The 23,355-nt window shown below is 46.3% G+C and overlaps 2 protein-coding genes across 6 annotated transcripts; both read right to left on the bottom strand.

Moving 5' to 3' along the window:
• Nucleotides 1-326: 326 nt before the first annotated feature.
• LOC130528844 (ELAV-like protein 1) lies at nucleotides 327-6,038 on the bottom strand. 4 transcript variants are annotated; one of them, XM_057038625.1, is made up of 8 exons: nucleotides 5,866-6,038; nucleotides 4,546-4,603; nucleotides 4,383-4,454; nucleotides 3,982-4,150; nucleotides 2,727-2,830; nucleotides 2,144-2,303; nucleotides 1,847-2,072; nucleotides 327-1,165 (listed from the first exon to the last, which is right to left on the bottom strand). In XM_057038625.1, exons 2-8 carry the CDS (start codon nucleotides 4,579-4,581, stop codon nucleotides 850-852), a joined length of 1,083 nt encoding a protein of 360 aa, XP_056894605.1. In that variant the 5' UTR covers nucleotides 4,582-4,603; nucleotides 5,866-6,038; the 3' UTR covers nucleotides 327-849. The 4 variants fall into 4 exon arrangements, with proteins under 4 accessions (XP_056894605.1, XP_056894606.1, XP_056894607.1 ...); XM_057038626.1 differs by having other exon boundaries at nucleotides 5,938-6,038; XM_057038627.1 differs by having other exon boundaries at nucleotides 2,150-2,303; nucleotides 5,866-6,037.
• Nucleotides 6,039-6,836: 798 nt separating this feature from the next.
• apc2 (APC regulator of WNT signaling pathway 2) lies at nucleotides 6,837-21,838 on the bottom strand. 2 transcript variants are annotated; one of them, XM_057038473.1, is made up of 14 exons: nucleotides 21,660-21,838; nucleotides 18,926-19,075; nucleotides 18,706-18,796; nucleotides 18,236-18,593; nucleotides 17,743-17,851; nucleotides 16,817-16,930; nucleotides 16,542-16,616; nucleotides 16,243-16,326; nucleotides 15,491-15,890; nucleotides 15,219-15,317; nucleotides 15,005-15,144; nucleotides 14,727-14,921; nucleotides 14,190-14,404; nucleotides 6,837-14,038 (listed from the first exon to the last, which is right to left on the bottom strand). In XM_057038473.1, the coding sequence occupies exons 2-14, from the start codon at nucleotides 19,064-19,066 to the stop codon at nucleotides 8,599-8,601; spliced, it is 7,461 nt and encodes a 2,486-aa protein (XP_056894453.1). In that variant the 5' UTR covers nucleotides 19,067-19,075; nucleotides 21,660-21,838; the 3' UTR covers nucleotides 6,837-8,598. The 2 variants fall into 2 exon arrangements, with proteins under 2 accessions (XP_056894453.1, XP_056894454.1); XM_057038474.1 differs by having other exon boundaries at nucleotides 16,817-16,918.
• Between the last annotated feature and the right edge of the window lie 1,517 nt (nucleotides 21,839-23,355).

Below are 23,355 nucleotides of genomic sequence, written 5' to 3'. Positions count from 1 at the left end.
CCCCGCTTTAGATCCGGTGCGATGTGCATTGTGGGACATGTAGGAATCTTCTCTTCATTGTGGAGTTGTAGTTCTGTGCTGAGGAAACCTCATGCATGAGATTTGAAGAAACCGGGATGACTTAACATTTACCACAGCACTTAAAAAACCAACGAGGGATGGATATATATTTTATGAATTTTTTTTCAAGGTTTTTCAAGGCTGACTTGGTTTCAGGGTCAAAATTTACACAAGCGGGAGAAAAGAAAAAAAAAGATGTTATCCATGGTGAAAAAAAAATAATCCAAATGTCAGCTGTAGGAAAACAATAAAACAGGATGACCAACTAGAACTGTAGCTTTTATTTAAAAGACTTCACAATACACAATTGAATCAAATGTTAAGATAATTATAGATAAATCAGATTTTAAATATTATCTTTACAAACATTGTGTTTTACTAGAGCTCCCTGTTGTACTTCAGGTCAACGGCAGGGCCGCGAACCTCAGGAGCCATGGTTGGTTTTAACATTTCCATGTTTACATCAATCAGAATTTTATGTCCTTTAGTACAGACTGAAGTTAACATACACAGTAAAAGTACACACAAGTATTCCATCAACAGATTTATTATGTAACAAACACATAAATCCATACAAAAGCCTACCTGCTTCTATGCTGAGAGAACCAAGCAATCAGCTGACACTCATCTCAGACTCCAAATATCACATCAACAATGTCCAAATTTTAAAAACAGAAAACAGCATGCTGGGGGGGCAGTTCACTATTTGGATCAACCTCAGACTACAAAAAAAGAAAAAAGGAAAAAAAAAAAAAAAAAAAAGAAAAAGAAAACGCTGTCTCCGACCGCCTACTTGTGTCCTTTGCTGGTTTTGAAGGACACCTGTAGGACTTTGTCTCCAAGGCGGTATCCATTCAGGCTGTGAATCGCCATGGCAGCCTCCTCGTAATTGGACATGGTAACAAACCCGAAGCCTTTGCACTTGCTGGTGTTGAAATCTCGGATCACTTTCACGTTGACGACGGCGCCGAACGGTCCAAACAGCTGCCACAAGATGGCCTCGTCCGCTTCCTGACCCAGATTATAAATGAAGATGCACCACCCGTTTGGGGAGTTTCCCGAGGCACTGCTACTGCTCACGTGGTCGACGCTCATGGGAGAAAACCTAAACAGAAACAGCAAATGTAACAAACAGCCAATCAGAAGGGTTATTGAGCAGCAGGATGAAAAGAACAGCCCAAGTTTCTGGTCGTGGGCTTCTGATGGTCAAGGTCAGTTCACCCTATCAAGCTACTGGCTGACCAGGCCGCAAAAGGCTCAAAATGAGCAATAGACGAGCGCGGCGTCCTGCTCTTCGACACGAGCGAGCAATGCGGTGAGAGCGCCCCCTCTTGGTCGCCTGCAGCTAATCAGTGGGATTTGGCTTATGTGGAGGGGAAGAAAAAAGCTTCGCCTGCTAGGAAAAAAAAAAACTGACTGCGGTTTTGGAATCAGCACAACAATTTTAGTTTCAACCAGCATCAAAATGTAATCAGCGTTAGAATCTAACTGACCAAACAGAATTTAAGTGTTATTGGTTCAGAATTTCAATCTCGAAAAGAGCCGTCGTTGTTTCGACTCACACATACATTAGAGATGCATGTAGATGTTCTTGTAGCTTTACTGCTAAAGGAACGGAGCCTTTTCAGCCCTGACCCGACCCCTCCGGACACAGCGTGACTGTCTAAAACAGCACCTATGTCTCTTCGTGCACACGTTCAGCTGTTTAGAGCATTTATCAGGAGCACCTTGGAAGCCTTTCAAATGCGATTCACCGCTGCGTAGCACCGGACCTTTAGGCATGTACCTGAACCTCTGGGCCTGGTGGTGGACAGGCCCACCGAAGCGCCGCGATTGGCCGTGGTACATCTGCGACATCACCTGAGAGCCCCTGGCCTGGTTTGGATTGGTGGCAAATTTGACTGTGATCGGCTCGGCGCTCCCGGGTGGCGTGTGTCCATTGAGGTGTTTGATGGCGTCTTCAGCTTCCGATCGTTTATCGAAACGAATAAAAGCGACACCCCGGGACACACCTGCACAGTCGAGGACAAAACGGGTTAGGCTGAGGACTGGACCCGCCGCTGTTGTTAGAAGGTTAAATAACTGTTACCAGAGGCTTGGTCCACCAGCACTCGGGAGTTGATGATCCGCCCATAGTGTGAAAACATGTCCTCCAGATCCTGCTGACTCGCCGTCCTCGGCAGACCACTGATGTACAAATTAGCATCTTTGATCATTTCTGAGCTGGGCCGAGCGTATGAAACCTGGAGGAGGAAAGAGCGTCACCACGCGTCTTCAGGAAGAGGACTTTCAGTCAAAACCATCTGCTTATCAAAGCAAAATCTTTCATATATTGCAACTTTAATCATTCAACATTATCTGGGAAAAGAAAGAAAGAAAGAAAGAAAACAAAAAGAAAACAAACAAAATCGAGACAATCATCACTGGGCACATTGTTCAAAACTAGAGTATGAAAATAAATAAAAGTCTGTCACACTGAACTTGGAAGTCACATGTGGTGGCAGCATTTAGTGATATTAAAGTAGCAAAAAACAAACAATATGGCAGCAGACTTTGAAAAATACCTTCGTCCGTCACAGTTTTTGTCAGGAGAGCGCCCTCTACTGTCCGGGGAACATAACACATCAGTTGAGTCAAAAAGTCAAAAAGCACCTGTGGAACTTTACCTTGAGGGTTTTAGACTGTAGCCTCAGGCCATTGAGGGTATTGATAGCCCTCACTGCATCACTAGGGTTAACAAAGTTAACAAAGCCGTAACCTAAACTGTGGCCTAGAGAAACAGGAAACAAACAAAAACAACAAAATAAAAAACAAAAGGGTGTGCGTTACAGGCGCGACACATCTGGAACAGTCAATGTACAGAGAGGGAAAAAGAAAATTCTGAACAAATCCAGAAAACCACAGCACCCAGTTTTCCTCAGAGTGAAACTCAAACCAAATGACCGCGGAGGAGAGGTCAGGCTCGGTCAGTCCCGGTTACAGACGACATTCTTCATGACTGATCGAGCGTCATTAAAATGTGTGATAACAACAGCCCAAACCAGAAACACAAACTCCAGACCTCCTGTCTCGCACAAGTCAAACTCTTTAAAATGTCTTGGATAAAACACCAAGAACCGTTTAACCTGTGATGCTTGTTTAGAACTGAACAAGACTTTCTATCCCAAGAGTTTCGCCCCAGTGAAGTTACAGCTGATGGAGCCATTTGTACTTAGGTGACTGCTAGCGACAAGCTAACCCAACAGACCCCAACTCTAATATTGGACAAGCGCTGTGTGTAACCACAGACTTGAGATTGAGGTCCGGTTCTGATTTTTTACTGGTTGCTGACCCAGTTCAAATGAGACCATAGAAGATGATTCAATCATGGATGGGAAACGCTCCCAGGAAATATCACTCTCAGGAAAGTGAGATACATTTACTTGATTTGTTCAGATTTGCATTTAAACTTTACAAAGATTCTGTAAAAACCCAAACATGAAATAAAAACAGCTCAAATATTTTACATCAAATATAAAAACAGCCATAAAACCATCATTAGCAGCTCTGACAAATGCATTTAGTTCCATTTCAGATTTGAACCCATAAAAAAATCCAAACTGTTAAAATTCTATTAACTGGTAAACAAAAACTCTGATAAACATTTAAACTGAATAAATTACAAGTGACAAAAAAGACAGAATTGTCCATCAAGAACAAAATCTTAAAAAGAAACTGGGTGGATCAGCAGTTAAAAGAAAGAAACCAACGAAACAAACTTCAGAGATGAAAGCAGGTCGTTCCGGGCACCACCGTTAAAACTAGTGCTGCGCGTGCTCGGACTATTAGCGCTGTAGCAAACATGCTCTCAGCACTACTGCAGAAGTACTGCTAGGTAGTGGGATGGAGTACTTCTGTGGTGTACTAGCGTCTGAGTGTTACCTGCTACTTTGTCACGGATGAGCTTGGCCGATTCCACGTCGCCAACGCTGCTGAACAAGCTCCGCAGCTCCTCCTGACTCATGCTCTGAGGGAGATAGTTGACGATCAGGTTTGTCCTGGCGTCCTCGTCCTCCATCAGCTGATCCTCAAAGCCATTGTTGTACAGCTCCTACACACAGACGGACACACTCTTAGAGCACGCTCGGCCTTGAGTTCTGCTCATTTCATCGTGTCCGCTCATCCACGCCGTCAACGTTAAATTAGCCTCGTCCAAATCAAGCCTCAAGTCTTCTGATCAAACGATGCCACATATTTATATTTGTTTAGACGGCAGGTCCTGAGTGGTCGGTGCTCGACCCAGTAACAGACCAGAGTGTCTGTGGACAAACCAGCAGGCTCACCTTCCCAGCAGCTCCTTTGATGGCATGTTGTCCTTCTCTAACATCACTCTGAGACGTCTGAACTTCACACACCTGTACACACACACACACACGTTACAGTAGTGCACATTCCCTCCTGCTGCCTTCAGTCCAGATCCAGTTCTGTACATTTGTGCCGACTCACCTTCAGGTACCTGATGTGTCCCCGTCTAAGCGCCATGGAATCAAGTTGCTCACTGTACCTGAAAAACACCACGTGACAGACTGCTTATGGTGGGTAACGTTAACATTTGATCGTCATGGAAACACGAATACACAGTAATGTCTCATGTATTGGCAACTGCCTTATCCAAGAGTACACATCAGCCTGAAGTTGGTAATAAGCACCTCTTTAAGTGAACATAAGCGTTTCAATGGGGTAAACCTCGTTTTCTGCTTCATCATCACGTTAAAAGATGCATGGGAAATTAAAGAGCGTAAACTTAGAGATAAGAGATTTTAGTTGCTGCTTGTTGTCAGATAGCATCGGACATTTTAAGATGAACACAGCATTCTTCAGCCCTCTCAGTCCGATTTTAAACTGTTCCGAGTCGGCACTTTTAAGAGTTTTTAATGATACTTGACTCGCTGGTGCCCACAGGGGTCTCCAGAGCAGATCAACTGTCTCCATCTTCTCTTAGACCAGCTACATACATGTCCTCCATCCACGTCACACATCTCCTGCCTGGTAGATCCATTCCTCTACTGTCCCACCTCTAATGTGCCCAAACCAACTCTGTCTGGCTTTACCTCCCAACATCTAACGTGTGCTGTCCCTCTGATATTTTTCATCCTGATTCCTCCCAAAGAGAAACTCGGTGTCTTCATCTCTGCCACCCGTCCCTAAACCCTAAAGCACCACTGATCTTATTGACCCTTCCTTTGACTCTTACAGATAATACAACTGACCACTTCATACGGCTCAGTTAACAACTATGGCTGCAGTAAATCCATCAATAAATATTAACAATATAAATAAACACTTGACCAAACGAATCGAGACTTGTAACACGATAACAGTCATGGGACAAATTAAAAACAAGTAGTACAATCCTCAAATAAATAGTATTGGGTATTTGAGTTTATTAGTCCCAGATTAAGCTTTAAAATGTGTTTACCATTAATCTCAAGGTTTTGTGCCCCTGTGATCTTTCTTGTTAAGAAGAAAATACCGAGCGGAGATGTTTTCTCTGCAAAGACTGCTCATTTATCTTTACTTATTTTGTGTCTGTACAAACAACAACAATAATGGCGACTTAATAAAATCAGAACAATGCAGCAAGACGAAAACAACGCGGTTTTGAGACCAGAGCCACGTAAACTCTTGATTTACCTCTATTTACTCAAACGTGAACGATTATGGTGCACAAGAAGCTAACAGACAGCACATGTTAGCACTGTTCCACACAAAGAGAACAGCAACTAGCGGCGGGAGCTAACTCTGCTAACACGTCTTATCTCTTACCTTCGACTTTGATTGGCGAATCAACAACAATGCAGAAATTAGTTCTTATCGTGTTTAGCGAATAGAACCTACGTTGATTTTCAGCAAAAACAACTTTGAAAGGAATTCCTCGCTATCCGCCACGCGACACGACCGTCAGAACTCTTCTTCGTCGTCTTCTTCTTCTTTTCCTTCTTCTTCGTCTTCGATATTTACTGGTGGCGATCGACGTAGTGTACCGCCATCTACAGGCGTATTTTAGAACTGAGACCCGAGAGCATACAGCGCACTTTTCTGAGCTGGCTTCTACAACATTTAAATCCTTCTAATCTAATCATGTCTCTTCCAAATCAGCTGCAGTAATTTGACCATTGTTAAAGAAAAATCTTCGCTTGATTCAGATTCTGTACATTACCAAACTACAGACCAGCACCTGGGTGGCTCTGTTGGGGACTAGGCTGAGAAGCAGAGGGTTCCTGATTCAAGCCTCAGGGCAGAAAAAAATATGCAAGGTGTTTAGGGAATAGGGGACAAACACCTTTACCAAGGTACGAAATGCTCATATAGGTGGACCTACCTCCACCCCCCTCTGTGACCCTGAAAAGAATTAAGAAGGTGATATATAGCTAACTTCCCCTTTTACTCCATGTGACAGCAGTGGTGACTCAATTACTGGACCATGTGCAGAGGAACATTCTGTTGGAGATGTTTCAGTCAGATTTCAGGTCAGAACTAAGTGAGGCCTGAGTTTTATGGAGTCTGTGTTAGGATGAGGGGAGGAACTTGAGTCAGCTGACATTCTCCTGCTGCTGCAGGCAGTTACAGATATGAAGAGAGAATATGGTCACGCTTGTGGGTTCCTGTCAAAAGATGAGTGGCTGCTCATGGGTCTCCATGGCCGAGACACTGTCTTCTTTAGCTAAATTAAAGTCTTGTCCCTGACTGATGCCATATGTGATAGGCATAAAAGAAAAATAAACACCATCACCAAATTGGGTTTAATCAACTTTAATTTCAGGAATGAACAGCCTTTGGTAATGTAGATTAATACTGATTTCATTAACACGCTGCTGCTTCATGAGGAAGATTACTGGTAATACATGGAAAAAAATCACGTTGGCCTCTTCCCATCATGACTTGTACACACTTTAGCAGTTATTAACAGGCTATAAAGTGAGTATATCCTTTAAGATGCATGCACCTCAACAATAAAAGTCCATTAAACAAGGCTTCTTCTGGATTCACAAAAGAATCTCATTATCCCCAGAGTTAATGAAGACAGTCAGCGAGTACGCTAGCACGCTATCGGTGGACAAACTGATTCTCTAGCCAATTTTCTTTATTTACAATATTGGGTGTAAAATGAGGACAGAAGTGTTTAAAGTTACTACCGGTCATTTTATACAGCTGAGAAAATACGTTTTGTGGAGCGGTCATGGAATCCAGGAGGTGACGTTCTAAAAATGTATGTCAGTGTTGGTTAATTAATGTAATATGTTTTCTGGCACAAATGAAACCATTTCTACTCATCTTAAGCACTCAAAGTAGTTTTTTTTCCACAGTTCTACAATTGTCAAGGTTCCAGTTTGATGCTTTATTAAGGTTTTTCTCCTGAAAAGACAAATTTATACCCTTTATTTAAGTATAGATCATATCCAGATTTCTAGAGGAAGTGTACCACAGCAGTGAGACTTTCTCCAAATTCTGAGTTGCCTTGAGGTTAAAAACGACTCTTAGGACAAGAAAGTCACCTCTCTGAGGATGGAGGAGTCGGAGCTGGCATGCAAGGGTTACAGACGCATATCTTGGGCTTTGCAACTAATCTTTTTGAGCGCGGTTGTCTTTGTCCGAGTCGTGTCCGGGAATAGGGGAGCTTAGTTTATCCTCCAGACCTTTGCTGGGTGTTAAGCATTGAAACCAATGACGACAGGATCACGTCCCTGCAGCGTTGGGTCGGGGAACAGGTCCAGGCTGCAGCTGAGAGCACCTTTGTTGTGAGCGATGCTTCCCCTGTTTGTTTCCAGGACTGGACTTTTGCTCTGGTCACTACAGCAAACACACAGTTGACTGAAGCCTTGGAGACTTTAAATTGTCCCTAAAGAAGCTGAGGATATAGTCAGAAGGTGGGAAGAATACGTCTGGGAGATTTTCCATCCGAATGACAAGGAAGCACAGCCTGCAGACTCTTTAGCGAACTCTCTTATTACTGGGACTGAGTTCACCGAGGCTGTCAAATGACTCCACATGGAGATCTGTCTGCTCACCAACCGTCAGGTAATAGAAGACTTGAATTACAGGTGATCATAGAGTAGATGTGGATGCAGTTCAGTGCTGCTGATTAGACATAAACATTTAACATTAGAATGATTCTTGCTTACATTCACACAGGGTCCAACCCAAACACACAGGACTCCATGACATGAAAATGTTCGTCATGTTTTCTGCACAGCATCACTCTCCTCTCAGTTTAGTGGAAAAAAGGTACATTTGTGTGCTAAACCCAAACTCATTCAAACACAAGACGGGCTTTGACTCGTCTTCTTCCGGGGGCTTCACCTTCAGTAAAAAAAGTACAAAATGTTGCACGTTCACTTTGTGAGGTTTGGTCTTTAAGTCCAACCCGCAAATGTTTTGTCCGACCTGCATCAGCGCACACCCACCAAACTGCTGTAGTTCCCGGTGTAAAAGGGGCCCGCGATCATTGTCAAAAGATGAATTTCATCCAGGAGCAGAACAAAGTCCTCACGTAACTTCCTACGACTCCCTGCCCTCCGCCTGCTTTTCATTGGTTTTGGCTGCCTGGTTCTGAGCGCTTTTACTGCAGGCCAGTGGGTTGGGTGTGTAATTAAACGGAGTGATTCTGGCAGACTTGCTTGGAGTTCCCTGGCGGAAATAGACCGGCCCACTCCCACCAGCGTGGTTGTCTGGCGTTCCCATGGAAGCGTTGCTGAGGCTTTTTAACAAGCAATCTGAGTCTCCATCCTGGAGGTTATTTCCGGAGGTCGTACCTTCATTTCTGAGCGGTGCGGGTCGGACCGTTTCTTCTGCGATCTCTGGGCCAACTTCCACTGTTGGAGAGGTGCTGGAGCTGATCTTGTTGGAAAAGTCCTCGGTCTGGACTGTTGCATCACTTGTCTTGCGGGAGGCCAGCAGAATGGTTGGCAACTTACCCAAAGGAGCCTGCAGCTTCGGCTGGTCCCCCTCGGGAGAAGCCACCAGGGGTAAGGCATTAGCCGGGAGGGTGCTTTTTAAGATGTGAGGAACATCTTCATCCCTGATCCTCCTCCAGGTGGCCCTGTCAAGTACCCGGGATTTCTGTCCATACTTCTTTGTCTCGTCCTCACTCTTGGCTCTGCTACTTGAATCAGACGATGATGAGCGGAGGGAAGAGCGGCTGGTGACGCGGCTCAGTATGTTGATGCTTGGTGATGAGGCATGACGTTTGAAGGTATCCTTGTCTTGTTGCTGCCTGACGCCGGACACCGTGCCAGCTTTGCTTTGCTTTGCCAGCCTGCATGGGCTTTCAGAGCTAGTTCTTCTGCTTAAACCTCTTGTGTTTCTGTACCTTTCGCTGGAGGTTGCTCTGGAGAGTGTTGCCTGCTGCTGAAGGCCGGGATCAGGTCTCTTGACCCGCTGTGGCTGTCCTTGATCTTTTACTTGTGTTCTTCTCTGGGTTTGAACCGCTGCTTTGAGTTCCTGACAACGTGAAGAACAAAGGAAAACAGCCGCGGCTCCCGAGCCGGTAGGGTGGAGGGGTCTTTTTTGAGATCGGAACATGCTGCATTTGGCACTATCGTGTTTCTGTACGGTCTTTGATTCCTTGATGAAGGTCATCTGTCTCAAAAATCCATTGCGATCGGACTCACGACCAGCTGAGGTCATCCGGAGCAGTTCTAATCGACTGGCAGGCGACACCACTTTCCCATGGACCATATTTGCTGGTTTGCCAGCTGTTTGGTTTGTAACCAGGGGCGACAGGGGTCTGGGTTTGACTGCATTCTGCATGAAAGGGATTCGGACGGGTGACTTCTGAGTTTTTGGTGTTGAGGGCTTCTCATCTGAGTTCAAGGCTGCACCTGCTGTTCTTTCAGCAGCTGGTGGACCGTTCGTCGGCGTAACGCCCTTTTTAGGGATGGTTTTATTCGTTCCACTCAGGGATGTTGTCTTCTTCTGTTTGGATGGAGTCGAGGTTTGCGATGAACCAGAGGAGGAACTTTTTTGCATCCTTGGAGGTGGAGTAGAGCTCCTCTTTGGCAGGGCCAGGTCCATGTCCTGGGAGTGTCCCAATCGATGAAGGCTCTTCGACCTGTGTTGAGCAAGGTTTGGGTTTTTTGGAGGATCTGAGCTGGTCGTCAGTTTGGTGGGAGGAGGCCTTTGCGATGGGGCTGTCTCCTTTCTCGGTGTGTAGATTACAGTCCTGCCTCTGAACACCACTGGAAAGTTCGGGACGGGCTTGCGTTGAGCAAAGTCTAGAGGTTTGTTTGACTTTTTGTCTTTGCAAAACTTCCTTTCTTTAGGCGTGAAGCTCGAGGTTGACATGAATGAAATGACCGATTCAGTCTCTTCAGAGGAAGGCTCTTGAGATTTTGAGGCCTGCAGCCCAGTGACAACACAGTTGGCACCTTCTTGGATAGCTCTCCACTCAACACTGTTGAGATCTGAATCTGCATCATCACTATCTAATTCCTCCTCCAGCTTCCAGGCATCCAGGGCCTTCTTACCTTTGTCACTATTCATTGCTTTCTTCTTCCTTGCTGCGTGCTTCCTTCTCTGCTTTGGCATCGCAGATGTTATGCATTTCTGGAGGAGATCATCCTCTGAATCCATACTGACAGAGCTCGTGGAGCTGGGCTCCTCATATTGACTGTGAATGCTCACGGGCTTCGTTTGTTGGACCGCATTCAGCGTTTTGTTCTGTCTGTTTTTGTACCACGTTTGCTGGGCTTTTGATTTGCCCGCCTCAAACTCAGCATCACTCAGTGAGCTGAGGGAGGAGCTGAGCGAATAACCCTCCATAGATTCATCCTTTAGAAGACTCTGTTTTATTCTCTGAAAGCCTCTGTGTTTTCCTTGGGAATTCTCCTTCTTGCCAGTATTGGCTGCATTTGCTTCCCTGGTCTGTTTTCGGGTCGTCTGTCCGAAAGCGTCGCTGTTAGCATTGCTGTCATCACACACATAGTTGGTGTCATGTAGAAAATGTGCAATCTTTTTACATATTATGTTTCTTTTCTGGAATCCTGCATCTTGGTCACTTTTCATTATGACAGGAAGCGCCAGATTCCGAACAAGATCTTGACACGGTCTATTCTTTTGTTGGTTGGGAGACCGATCGCGATTCCTTTGGCTAGCCACTCGGTCAGCTACCTCTTTGCTTTGCATCAGCACCCTCTGAGTCGGAGTGATGTGTCGGTTTTTCTGTGTTCCAGGGTTGTTTGTCCTGTTCAGTTTGTGGAAGTGTGAGAATATCCTCAAATCTTCGATCCTCTTTTCGTCATCAAGCTCTTGCTCCTTGATGATACTGGTAGATAAGCAGTCTTTGCTCCCCCTGTGCTTCACTGGATACTGAAGTGTGTCGTCACTTAGCGATGTTGTTGTGGAGAAGTTACCAGGTGTTCCTTCAGCGGAATCTGTGAGGGACGAATCATCTAATTTCAGATCCTTGTGTGAAACGATGACTTTCCTGCCAGGACACATTTGGGTTTTGCCATTCGGGAACATCATGTAAACTGGGAGATGGATTGGTTTATGGGTCTGAGAGCTCAATAGATGAGGAGGGATTTGGGTCATCAGGGAAGGTCTAACTTTTCTAAATTTGGAGGGCATTGCTGAGTTAATACATTCTTTTAGGATTTCAATATCATCATCGGAGTTTCCCTCACTGTATCGCTCCCCATTGTCAAATTCCTGGTCCTCTTCATCATGACACGAAAGGTTTTTGTCACCTTGCTGGAGCAGTGGTGTTAACTTTAGCTCAACGTCCTTCTGTATGTAGTGTTCATGAAGAGGCAAGGCACTCAAACTTGAAGCGCACGAGAAGTTTTCAGTAGGCTTTTCCACAGTGAAGTAAATCATTGTGTCCAGGTCAGGGGGGAGGCTCAGTCGGTCCTTTGAGTCTGCAATTTCCATGAACTTCCGCAGGCTGCCTTCCCATTGGCTGACTATTCCTGCCGTCTGTGTTTCTTGAACATGTGACTCAAGGCAACATGGCGTCTTACTTCGACTGGGAGGCATGGTCTGTCCAGGGCTGTCGGGAAGATCACTCGGGCTTATTGTTCCATCGATCATCTCGCTGCAGGGATCGCTCTGGATTGAGCTGACAATAGAGGGAGACTCAAAGCTGCTTAACGAGCTAACCGAGCTGCAGCGGCTCATGACCAGGGGGGTCTCATGTATGTAGTGTTCAGATGAACTTGAAGGAGATTGGTCTTCCACTATGGCCGGGGAAACTGCTCTAAGGAACACCTTTTCCTTTTTAGCAGAGCAGGTCTTACTCACGGGACCGGTGTCTTTACTGGGAAAGGATTTGGAGTCGGTCATCAGCAGCAGGCTATCGGTCAGGTCTTCCAAGGTTTCATCCTCCTCAGCCTTTTTCACCAAGTCTTCATCCTCCACATCAATTATTTCTAACGAGGAGTCGCTCTCCATGTCATTATCACTTTGTGCATCCAGCGCTCCATCACCGGAAGAAAGAGAGGAAAGAGAACTACAGCGGGAGAAGCAGATAGGGGTGTTCTCCACTGAGTACTTCTGGACCGTCTCCATCGTCCCAATGTTCGGGCTTTTGGTGGAGGCTAATGTAGGGGCTTTTGTAACGCCCGCTGCTGTCATGGCAGTGGGGACCGAGGGCTGTTTCCTCATCGCCTGGGCTGTCTGGACATCACCGCTGGCCTTTTCCACACCAAATTTGGCCACACTCTGAATACTGGGGACTTGCTGGTAAGAAGGAGACAGTTTTATTGATGCCATGCTGACATCCGAGGACACTTTGGTGGACGCACTGACAGGCGTCTGGACAGGCTGAACCTGCTTTTTGCCTCCATCTGCAACTGGTGAATGTTTGTTGTCCACAGAATCTCTTTCAGGAATCTCCTGGCGATTAGTGTTACTACAAAGAGAAGAGTCAGCTTCTTGGTAATCTTTGTGGGCTAATTTGAGATCCAGTTGCTTGGGTCGCTGTTGCATCATCAGGGCTCTTGTAACGGGTTGCAGCTGGTCTTTGCTGCCACAGTAGCCATCACTTGTGCTACCACTGTTCAGACTGTCTGTCGATAAACTCGACTGTGCCGTTTTCAGACGCAAGAGTGCACGAGCTCTGCTGAAGCGGTCTCTGTGGACCACACTGCTGGTGTCACATAGATGGGACAGGAGGGAAGGGCTCTTGGTCTGGTCGTTGAGCTCATGTGGTCCGTAAGGCCAATCTGCCAGGTGGTCCTCAGAGCACAGGCTGAAACTGTCCTCAGAAGACGTGTGCATAGTAATGTCATCCACCAATCTGTCAATCTTGGCCACAGTGTTGGTGATTTTCTGCGCCAGTTTATCTGCAGCAGCAGATACGGCATCGGCTGGATATTTGTTCTCGCCACTTGCTGGTGAATCTCCGTCTCTCTCGGGTTCATTGTCCCTTTTGCGTTGTTGGTTCTGTGAGAAGTTAGAATTAGTAAGAAACATAGACAGCATAGAGAAGCTCCCTGTGTCCAGATTACTAGGCACGCTAGGAGCTTCATCGTCATCAAAACAGCCTGAATCAGACGCGTAATCCTTTGCTAGACTCTCGATGTGCCGTAGTGGCCTGTTGAGGGTCAGTTGCCTGGGATTCTGTCTCTCGATTATGTCAAAAGTCTCTGCCAGGTGTTTGGCATCCAGCTCAGCTTCCAGGGCCTTTTGTTTCCTCATGTAGAGCGATGGCATGCACGAACCAGGTGACACAACGGCAGTATCCTTGTACTTGAGGGGCCGATTGGTCAGGAGGTTTCTCAGGGCCGCAGCACTGCCCATTGCTATCATCTTGTGCTTGGAGTGGATCAGGTTGCGCAGCATGCTCACAGCCCCCAGCTCCCAGAGCAGTTCCTGGTCTTTGGAACTTCTTGCAGACAGGTTCCAGAGGGTCCCACAAGCATTACTAACTATAGTCAGGCTATGGGAGCGCAGGTGCTGCAGCAGCGTTTGGAGGCAGTTGTGATCCCGCAGTATTTGTCTGTTACAAAAGAAAATACCAGTAACTTGACGAATGCATTGCTCACATCCACATGAAGTGGACTGGCGTATCATTTACCGTTACAAGTCTTGGATTTGTTTGTTTCGCAGTCCATCAATTCAAATCTTTCTCAGTCTCGGCACAAACCTACCTGTAGTCTTCTCGTGTGGCAACAAGGCTGGACACATTTCGGAGGATCCCACCGCCACTCTCGATGATGGCCAGGGAGTTGGTCTGACATCGGTATGTAAGTGTGCTCACCAGGAAGCCCAGTGCTCCGTCTACGGAACAGATGGCCACCTTGTTGTCTATGCTGTGAGCTGACAGGTTCCACAGAGCACTCAGGATGCTCTTCAGCGTCGACTCCTGTGAAGACAAGAACCAACAAACTTTAGGGTTAGTTTGGAGATTCAGAACCACGATCTCCAATGAAAGTGAGGTTCCAGCTCTTGATTCAGTTTAAAGAGTTAAATACAAAGCAACCTAGAAGAACAAGCAAGAAAACAAAGAAGCAAGGACATCTATGTGAGAGATAGATATGGCCCTGGGGGACAAGTTTAGTTTAGTTTGTATTCAATTAGCATTTAACCACATGTTTTTCATAAAATAAAAAGCATTTTCTGTATTAACAAAAGAAAAAGTAGAGTCTTGGGCTGAATTTGATGTTTCAACCAGGTCAGAATGGTACCTTGGTGGCCTGCAGGGCACAGGTCATCAGAGCAGACACACAACCAATATCACGCAGGACTCTCTTGCTGTTGATGTCGGCCCTCCAGGACAGGTTTCGTAGGATACTGGAGACCACTTGGTGGAGCTCCTCACTGTCAGAGGCCAGCTGAGCCACCAGAGCCTGAAGGCAGCTTCTCTTTGAGCACAAAGTGGCCTGAAAACAACACAATCGGTATCTAGCGAGAGCCTGTTCAAGCTACATCTGGATCTCTATATGATACTTATTGCTGTATTGACCTTGTTGACCACGTCACCGTAGGTCAGATTAGTCATTGCCATCCCAGCATAGCGTCGCAGAGCCATGTTAATGGGGTCATTCTGCATGCCGTGCGTTTCCTGGTCCAGATGGATCAGTTCAGCTATGACCTGTAGACCACCTTAAAGAGTAAACAAGAACTTTAGGAAAATGATGTAAGAAAGGAACCGCTCCAAATATTAATATGTTACTGACCCAACTCTTTCAGGGCGTGTCGGTACTCCTCCTCAAAGGAGAGTTTCATGATGGCACAAACAGCCTGACAGATCTGCGGGTCCATCGGTTCTGGGACATCTGTGCAGAGCCCAACACACGACATAAAGTGGATGAGAGCAGAACAAGCCCAGAGCCTTTGTGTAATTTCATGTATCCGAAGCATAATTAATCAGGAAGACATTCGATATCTCATGGGCTTGAAGTGTTTTTCCATAAGGCAGAACGACCCGGGAAGCCAAAACACTTGTTACCGTTGGTTCTAGTTCCAGTAGAAGTCACTGTGTGGTTCTCAATCCAATCCCAGCCAGTGTCACAGTGTGTCCGGATCTGCTCCAGCAGGAGCAGAACCCTTTTTTCACGGCGGGCCTGTCCCTCATCCTGCTGACAGAAGATGATGTTGTGGAGGGTGGCGCTTGCCCTGGACTTGGCCTCCCGGCTGCAGCCTGTCACCGTGGCACACGACGCGGACTGCTCAAGGCTGCTGGTGCCGCCTGATCCGTCATGCAGGATCTGGACCAGCAGGGGGACACAGCCAGACTTCCTCATGGCGATACAACTGTCTGGGGAGCTGGACAACGCCAGCAGCGTCCGAGACATCTCATCCTTATCTCTGTTAGTAAGAATGGACAGCAGCCAGAACACCATCTCCACCTGCAGGTAACACCAAAGTCCTGCTCACCTGTGTGTCGCTTCTCAAAAACAATGTTTTAATTCACACGTTATTGCCAACATTTCTTTTCCATTTGTTGTTTGGCAGTTTGAAAAGTGGCCTTTAAAGACTTACACACATGTAAGTCCGTATATTTTACTGAGCAACAGCAAATCATCAAGTTTATCCCAACAGCATTAATGCACATCGAATCACAGACAAAAGAATCTAAACAAACAAACAAAAAGTCTGAAGTGATTAATTCAAATTGGGTTTTTGTGATTAATCATATTGACTCACAGCTTCATACCCTGACATTAATCTGATTTAAATATGAATAACTGATCTTGGTACCTTGCTTCCCTCTGCTGGAACGTCTGCAGTAGCTAAAGTGCATTTCTCTGCTTCACCGGCAGGGGGAGTATTTGATCCGAACAGCTGAAAACACAAAAGATATAATATACCTCATATTTTCAACAAATTCTATAGTATCTAAGATTTTAGTTGAAGTATTCTGCACACATACATCTAAAAGTAAATAAAATTCTTTATATAAAAGAGTTTAACAAAGGGAATTATTGGCAGAAAGGGTCAAAAGTGACCATATTAAGGTGTGTTTAAGTTGCTTATTTGCTTCAATTACTGTGTCTGACCTGCAGCTGGCTGTCCTGCCCCCCCCGGGCCTCCTGCAGCTCCTTCTCCAGCTGTTCCAGACGAGCAGCCCGTATCTGCACCACACACACACACACACACACACACACACACACACACACACACCAGCACAGACACACACCACACACACACACACACACGCACACACACACACACACACACACACACACACCACACACAACACACACACACACACACACACATTTGTCAGACCAGCCGTCATGTTGCATCCTGCTCTCATGTGTGTCCAACCAACCTGAGTCCTCTGGATCATCTCATCATTGGTTCCGAAACGTTCCTCCATCACCGACTGAACCTGCTGAGCTTCAAACTCCAGCTGCTGTCGGATCAGATCCATCTGGAGGGAAAACTGCCCGGCAACGTTAGGGATGGAACCACGGAGAGGACCAGGTGCTCCATCATCCATCATCCATCCAACATCCATCCATCCATCCATCCATCCATCCATCCATCCATCATCCATCCATCCATCCATCCATCCATCATCCATCCATCCATCCACCCACCCACCCACCCATCCATCCATCCATCATCCATCCATCATCCATCCATCATCCATCCATCCACCCATCATCCATCCATCATCCATCCATCATCCTCCATCCATCCATCCAACATCCATCCATCCATCATCCATCCATCATCCATCCATCCATCATCCATCATCATCCATCCATCATCCACCACCCACCATCATCCATCCATCATCCATCCATCCAACATCCATCCATCATCCATCCATCATCCATCCATCTACCCATCATCCATCCTCCATCCATCCTCCATCCATCCAGCCACTCATCCATCCATCCATCATCCATCCACCCATCCATCCATCATCCATCCACCCACTCATCCACTCATCCATCCATCATCCACCCATCCATCCATCATCCATCCATCCATCCATCCATCATCCATCATCCATCCATCCATCCATCCATCCATCCATCCATCCATCCATCTCCACCCATCCATCATCCATCCATCCATCCATCCATCCATCATCCATCCATCATCCACTCCCATCCATCCATCATCCATCCATCATCCATCCATCCATCCACCCACTCCATCCATCATCCACTCATCCATCCATCATCCATCCATCATCCATCCATCCATCATCCATCCATCCATCCATCCATCATCCATCCTCACCATTTCAATGCGAGGCAGCTGAGCCAGTCTCTGTGACAGAGCCTCCAGCTGGCTGAAGTACCAGCATCGTTCTCTCTCCTCACGGTCAATCTCTCCCAGTAGAAGGTTCCTAAACCATTTCATTACATGTTACTCTTTCATCACTCATGATGATGACATCCAGCCAGCAGCGGGACATCCGCACACCCACCGGCCACCTCATTAAGCACAACGATCAAGACAACCTGCTGCTGTTTAAACTGAGCATCGGAATGAGGAAGAAGGTGAATCAGAACGTGGTGAGTTCAGAAACTGCTGACCTACAGAGAAACCACATCATCCACCCACAGATTTGCAGATATGACTCCACACCTCAGCGGAATCTTTAGGCAGAGAGATGAGGCCGTTGTGGAGGCAGCAGGGGGTCAAACCCAGCCAACGTGCACCTGGTGACGTGGCCAGTGGGTGTTTTTGACCTCAGATTTAACGCTGCTTCCGTTTCCCTTCAGCCCACCTCTGCATGTGCAGCTCCTCCAGGTGGTGGTCGCTCAGCTGCTCCTCCAGCCCGCCGATCGCAGCGGTTCTAGGTGGCGCCGCGTCCAGGAAATGATGCGTCATCAGGATGCCAGAGTGCTCCTCTGCAGGAAGTGAGCTCAAACAAGACTGAGCTCTGAGAGGACTCTTGGACCGTCTCACCGCTGGTGTCGCGGTTGCCAGGACGGGGGAGCAGCAGGACGCAGGCGGGGCCACGAAATCCTCTCGCTTTGACCCCGCGACATTCGTAGGCCCCAACCCTGCCAGGCTGTCCATCAGGTACCTGGAATTGTGTGGCTGTTTGAGCTCGTAGTATCTGGTGAGGTCCATGTGAAGCTCTGAAAGAGACCAATCAGTCCTGTGTGAATAAGCATTAATGTCTCACGGGGACAGTTGAGACTGCGTGATCGTGCGTGTCCCAGAGACAGGGTCCCTGTGGGGGGTTCGGACCTTTGAGCTGGTGCAGGACATCGCTCCTCCCGGATGAGGCCAGAGTTCCGGCCTCCTGCTCCAGTTTACTCTGCAGTTGCTTCAGAACTTCCTGCAGAAAGAACAAAGAAAGAGAAAAGAGTCCAAATGTGAAGACAAGTGAGTGTTTCTGCCACATAGAGCTTTGGTCAGAGTGGGACCTTCACTGGTGGGACTATTGCTATGATGTGTCCAAGCTGACCTTCATGCCGAAGGTCTCAGTCTCCAGTTTGGACAGTTGGTTGGAGTTGTCCTCCAGCTCCCTCCTCAGGTGACAGTTCTCCTTGCGGAGAGCCGCCACCTGGTGGGCAAGCTGATCGTAGGTGGCCTCGGCGTTGGTCATCGTCACGCGCTGGAGGGCGCCACAAAGACAAGAGAGGGGAAATTAACTTCATGCACACGGACAGTTGGACAGTTGGACAGTTGGACTCCTGACAGCTGTCCTCATATACGGATCACTTCATTAGTTTTTGCTGGTTGACTTGATTCCATGGAAACACCATAAATCAATGTTACTGTGACTTTTCCTGCACCTGAATGCTACGAGGATCAGGATCAGACTCAGAATGATCCTCCTCTGTCACATGACTCCTGGCCTGGCTTGTTCATTGGCTGCCCATTAAATCCTTCTCCTGATCAAAAAGGTCTTCAGAGGCCCAGATCCATCATATGTGGAGAAGCTGATCATCTCACTACAGCCTTTAGCTCTTGGTGCTTATTGTTAACCTTTAGCATCATCGTTGCTATGCTGCTATCAGCCTTTAGCATCATCATTGCTATGGTGCTATCAGCCTTTAGCATCATCATTGCTATGCTGCTATCAGCCTTTAGCATCATCGTTGCTATGCTGCTATCAGCCTTTAGCATCATCATTGCTATGGTGCTATCAGCCTTTAGCATCATCGTTGCTATGCTGCTATCAGCCTTTAGCATCATCATTGCTATGGTGCTATCAGCCTTTAGCATCATCGTTGCTATGCTGCTATCAGCCTTTAGCATCATCATTGCTATGCTGCTATCAGCCTTTAGCATCATCATTGCTATGCTGCTATCAGCCTTTAGCATCATTGTTGCTGCGCTGCTATCAGCCTTTAGCATCATCGTTGCTATGCTGCTATCAGCCTTTAGCATCATCGTTGCTATGCTGCTAGCCTGTCTACACCACCTTCCTCTGCCCATGTTTTATATCTGCAAGCTAACAAACCATCCCCCCACGGGCGTCACATACCTTAGACATACTTATCTACTACCGTTACCATAGTTACAGGGCAACACGCCTGTCTATTTTTGCACCATTCACACACTCTCTCAGACAAACACACACAAATACACACACGTCCTCCAACAAGCTCTGAAAGGCCGACATTATGTGTGACAGATGTGGAGAAGGTTCTGGTCACATGATCAAACGGCTGAAGAGTGAACAGCAACACTCAGTAGTTCAGGGGAATCATGATTATTCACCAGCAGCCTGAGTGGCACAACCTCCATCTGGTGAGTTAAGATAGAAAACATTAAAAAATAAAACAGAGTTTCTCTTGTGTTGGTTAACCAGAATATTCAATTACTGATTTAACAAAAGGCTACATTAGCATTTGCTAGCAACTCAGGTTCCACTGTTCAGCCAAAAGGGTTGGGTTGGGGGGGTTAGGGTGGGGTTAGGGTTGGGTTGGGGGGGTTAGGGTTGGGTTGGGGGGGTTCAAGGTTGGGGTTTGGGCTGGACAGGTTCCCCACCCCTGGCCTGAAGGCTGGTCCTCCAGCTGTGTCCTTGTTCCTCTTCCATGGTGCCTTCATGTATTGTCAGCACCTTAAACCGTCCCGTTATTAAAATAATTGAATTAACAGTGATAGTTCTTGACTCTGATGTACACATCATGTAAATTATGGTATTTATGTGCATATTTTCAGTCAAGTTTTCCACCATCTAAAATCTGCAGCACTGAAATATTGGACATCCTGATAATATATGATATCAACATCAGAGTTTGAGTTCATTTTCATCTGTGCCTGAACAAAGAGATGCACCACCATCTCCTCCCCCACATCTCCTACGCTTGCATCCCTTCAACAACCCTTGGGACCGTCTGGTTACCATGGCAACTTCATCCAGCAGTCAAAGAGGGAAGGAGAAAACGGGCACATGCAGCTCTGCACAGGAAGTGAGCAGAAAAGGGCCCTGATCACAGCCGCTGGCTGTCAGTGCTGAGAACTACAGACGTGGAATTTCTAGCACCGCGCTCAGGCCACAAAGAGAGTTTCACACCTTACTCTCGACAGGACTAATATATGCATGAAATGATCAACTACAGGAGAAATACATCAAAAGTTTTCATTGATTCCATTGGACGTACACGCGCACGAGCACGCACACAGTGCAACAGGACGACCTTGAACATACATCTATGGCTGCTGTGAGCGTGCATTTGTCAAAATAAACGTCAGATCCGATATTGTTAAAGGTCGAAATTCATATTATGGTTAAAATGTAAAGGCAAGAAACAAGAGTGGGGAAATTACTCCGCGTTTGACCGGATCTACTTTTAGACTGGGTCATTAAAAACCCGCTTCGGTTGAATAAACCCGAAGTTTAAACCAGCAAAGAAGCAACGGAACCACTGAGACCAGTACGGATGTGACCAATCCAGCGGAAATGGACCAGTAATCAAAGATTGACGATGACGTGGATGACAAGATCACGTCATGGCGTGAATCTGTTTATCTTTATGCTTATCTAATTTGGCTGATGTGTGAAGCGATGGCGTCTATCACACAGTCGCATCCATTAATTCCCACTCCTCCGTCTTATTCTCCATCCGTCATTGTCATCCCTCCATTTCATCCTTCAGCCCTCCATTTTATCCTTCAAGCCCCATCATCCCTCCATCATCATCCCCATCACCGTCCGCATCCTCCATGAAAAATGAAGCCATTCAAACCTCAAGTCCTTCCTTCGTCTTTATCGCTTCATCTTTAGCAGCAGAACCGATCCGATCCGATAGTGCAAATGTTGAAATAATGTAAGAAAATCCGAGAGAGCCAGAGGGACCACATCATGACGTCGAATACTTGGGGTCATCTGCACTAACCCACCGCCGAACCACCGCTGCTGTATCCCTCCGCCGTGATCGTGGCTCATCGGGATAAATTAAATCCGATCGACACGATTTATTTATATATTATATATCATTACATTTGACTCTAATGCATACGTCTTTTGCAGATTCAATAAATGTTACTTTATTTTATTTTAAATGTGTTTTTCATTTAAAAAATGCCACAAATCTGCGTAATAGAAATGCAGAAACAGTAAAAAAAATCGCAAAAAATAAGATTTAATTCGGAAAAATGTTTACTTTTTTATTCTATCCAAGAGAGAAGAAAGATCAGCTCATTTAAACCTTTGGGACACAAACGCGGAACTCACATACCAGGATAAACTATAAAATTAATTTAAAAAATAGAAAATAAATCCGTTTTCTCCAAAAGCCACAAAACAAAAGTAAAGTTTACAACTTTACACTTTTCAAGGCACTGACCTCAGTGATAAGTTAAATAACATAAAAGCACAGGTTCATGGTAACCTCAAAACACACACACACACACACACACACACACACACACACACACACACTGGACATTTTTTTACAGACATCAGAATCACACGCTGCTTTACATTATCACCCTTCATTAATTTGTGAGCATGTATTAAAACGTTATGAAATCAATATCCAAACCACTTGAAACAAAAAATAATGAAATTATATCTTCAGCTATTCAACTTTTTCTGCATTACTGCTACAAATCTCACAAATCTTCACCTCATTTATTCACTCTAGCAAGACGATAACGCTGCCTTGATAAAGCGCCCCCTGTTGGCTGCTGCTTCATCCTGCACCAAGTACCCCATCATCTGCGATGGCGCCCTCTGCTGGCCACGTTACCGTTCATCACCCAGTATCTCTCAACTGTGATGGCGCCCTCTGCTGGCCACGTTACCGTTCATCACCCAGTATCTCTCAACTGCGATGGCGCCCTCTGCTGGCCACGTTACCGTTCATCACCCCCGTGAGCTCTCAACTGTGATGGCGCCCTCTGCTGGCCACGTTACCGTTCATCACCCAGTGATCTCTCAACTGTGATGGCGCCCTCTGCTGGCCACGTTACCGTTCATCACCCAGTGATCTTTTAACTGTGATGGCGCCCTCTGCTGGCTATGTATCCGTCCTGCGCCCCGTGCTCTTCGCCCTCCAGCGCTTTTCCACTGCTTCACCGGGGTTCAGGCGTTGGCAGACGGTCTTCTTTTAAATGAGTGTTGTCGGGAGCTCTTGGAAGCACGTTTTTCTACCCTCTATAAACGCAAGCGAGCCTTTAAGTCTCTTGTAAATTATCTGTTTCTTCGAAGGAGACGCTTTGATGCTCGGCAGCAACTACTGACGTCACAGTATACGGGAGACCACCTACCACGGAGTACTTTCACTTACTTTTAAAAAAGGTAAAAAAGGACCCATCTCATATAGAGAATGAGGCTTTTTCGGATATTAAAATACAAAACTATTTAAAACAATTAACAATTTAAACAAAAATCGCAACAAGTTCTACATCAAACCTACATTATTGGCAAATGGCATGCTT

Source organism: Takifugu flavidus, chromosome 7 (genome assembly GCF_003711565.1).
Source record: "Takifugu flavidus isolate HTHZ2018 chromosome 7, ASM371156v2, whole genome shotgun sequence".
NCBI classification, from domain to species: Eukaryota; Metazoa; Chordata; class Actinopteri; order Tetraodontiformes; family Tetraodontidae; genus Takifugu; species Takifugu flavidus.
The sequence above is the reverse complement of the archived record's forward strand: the minus strand, read 5'-3'. Positions and strand labels throughout refer to the sequence as shown.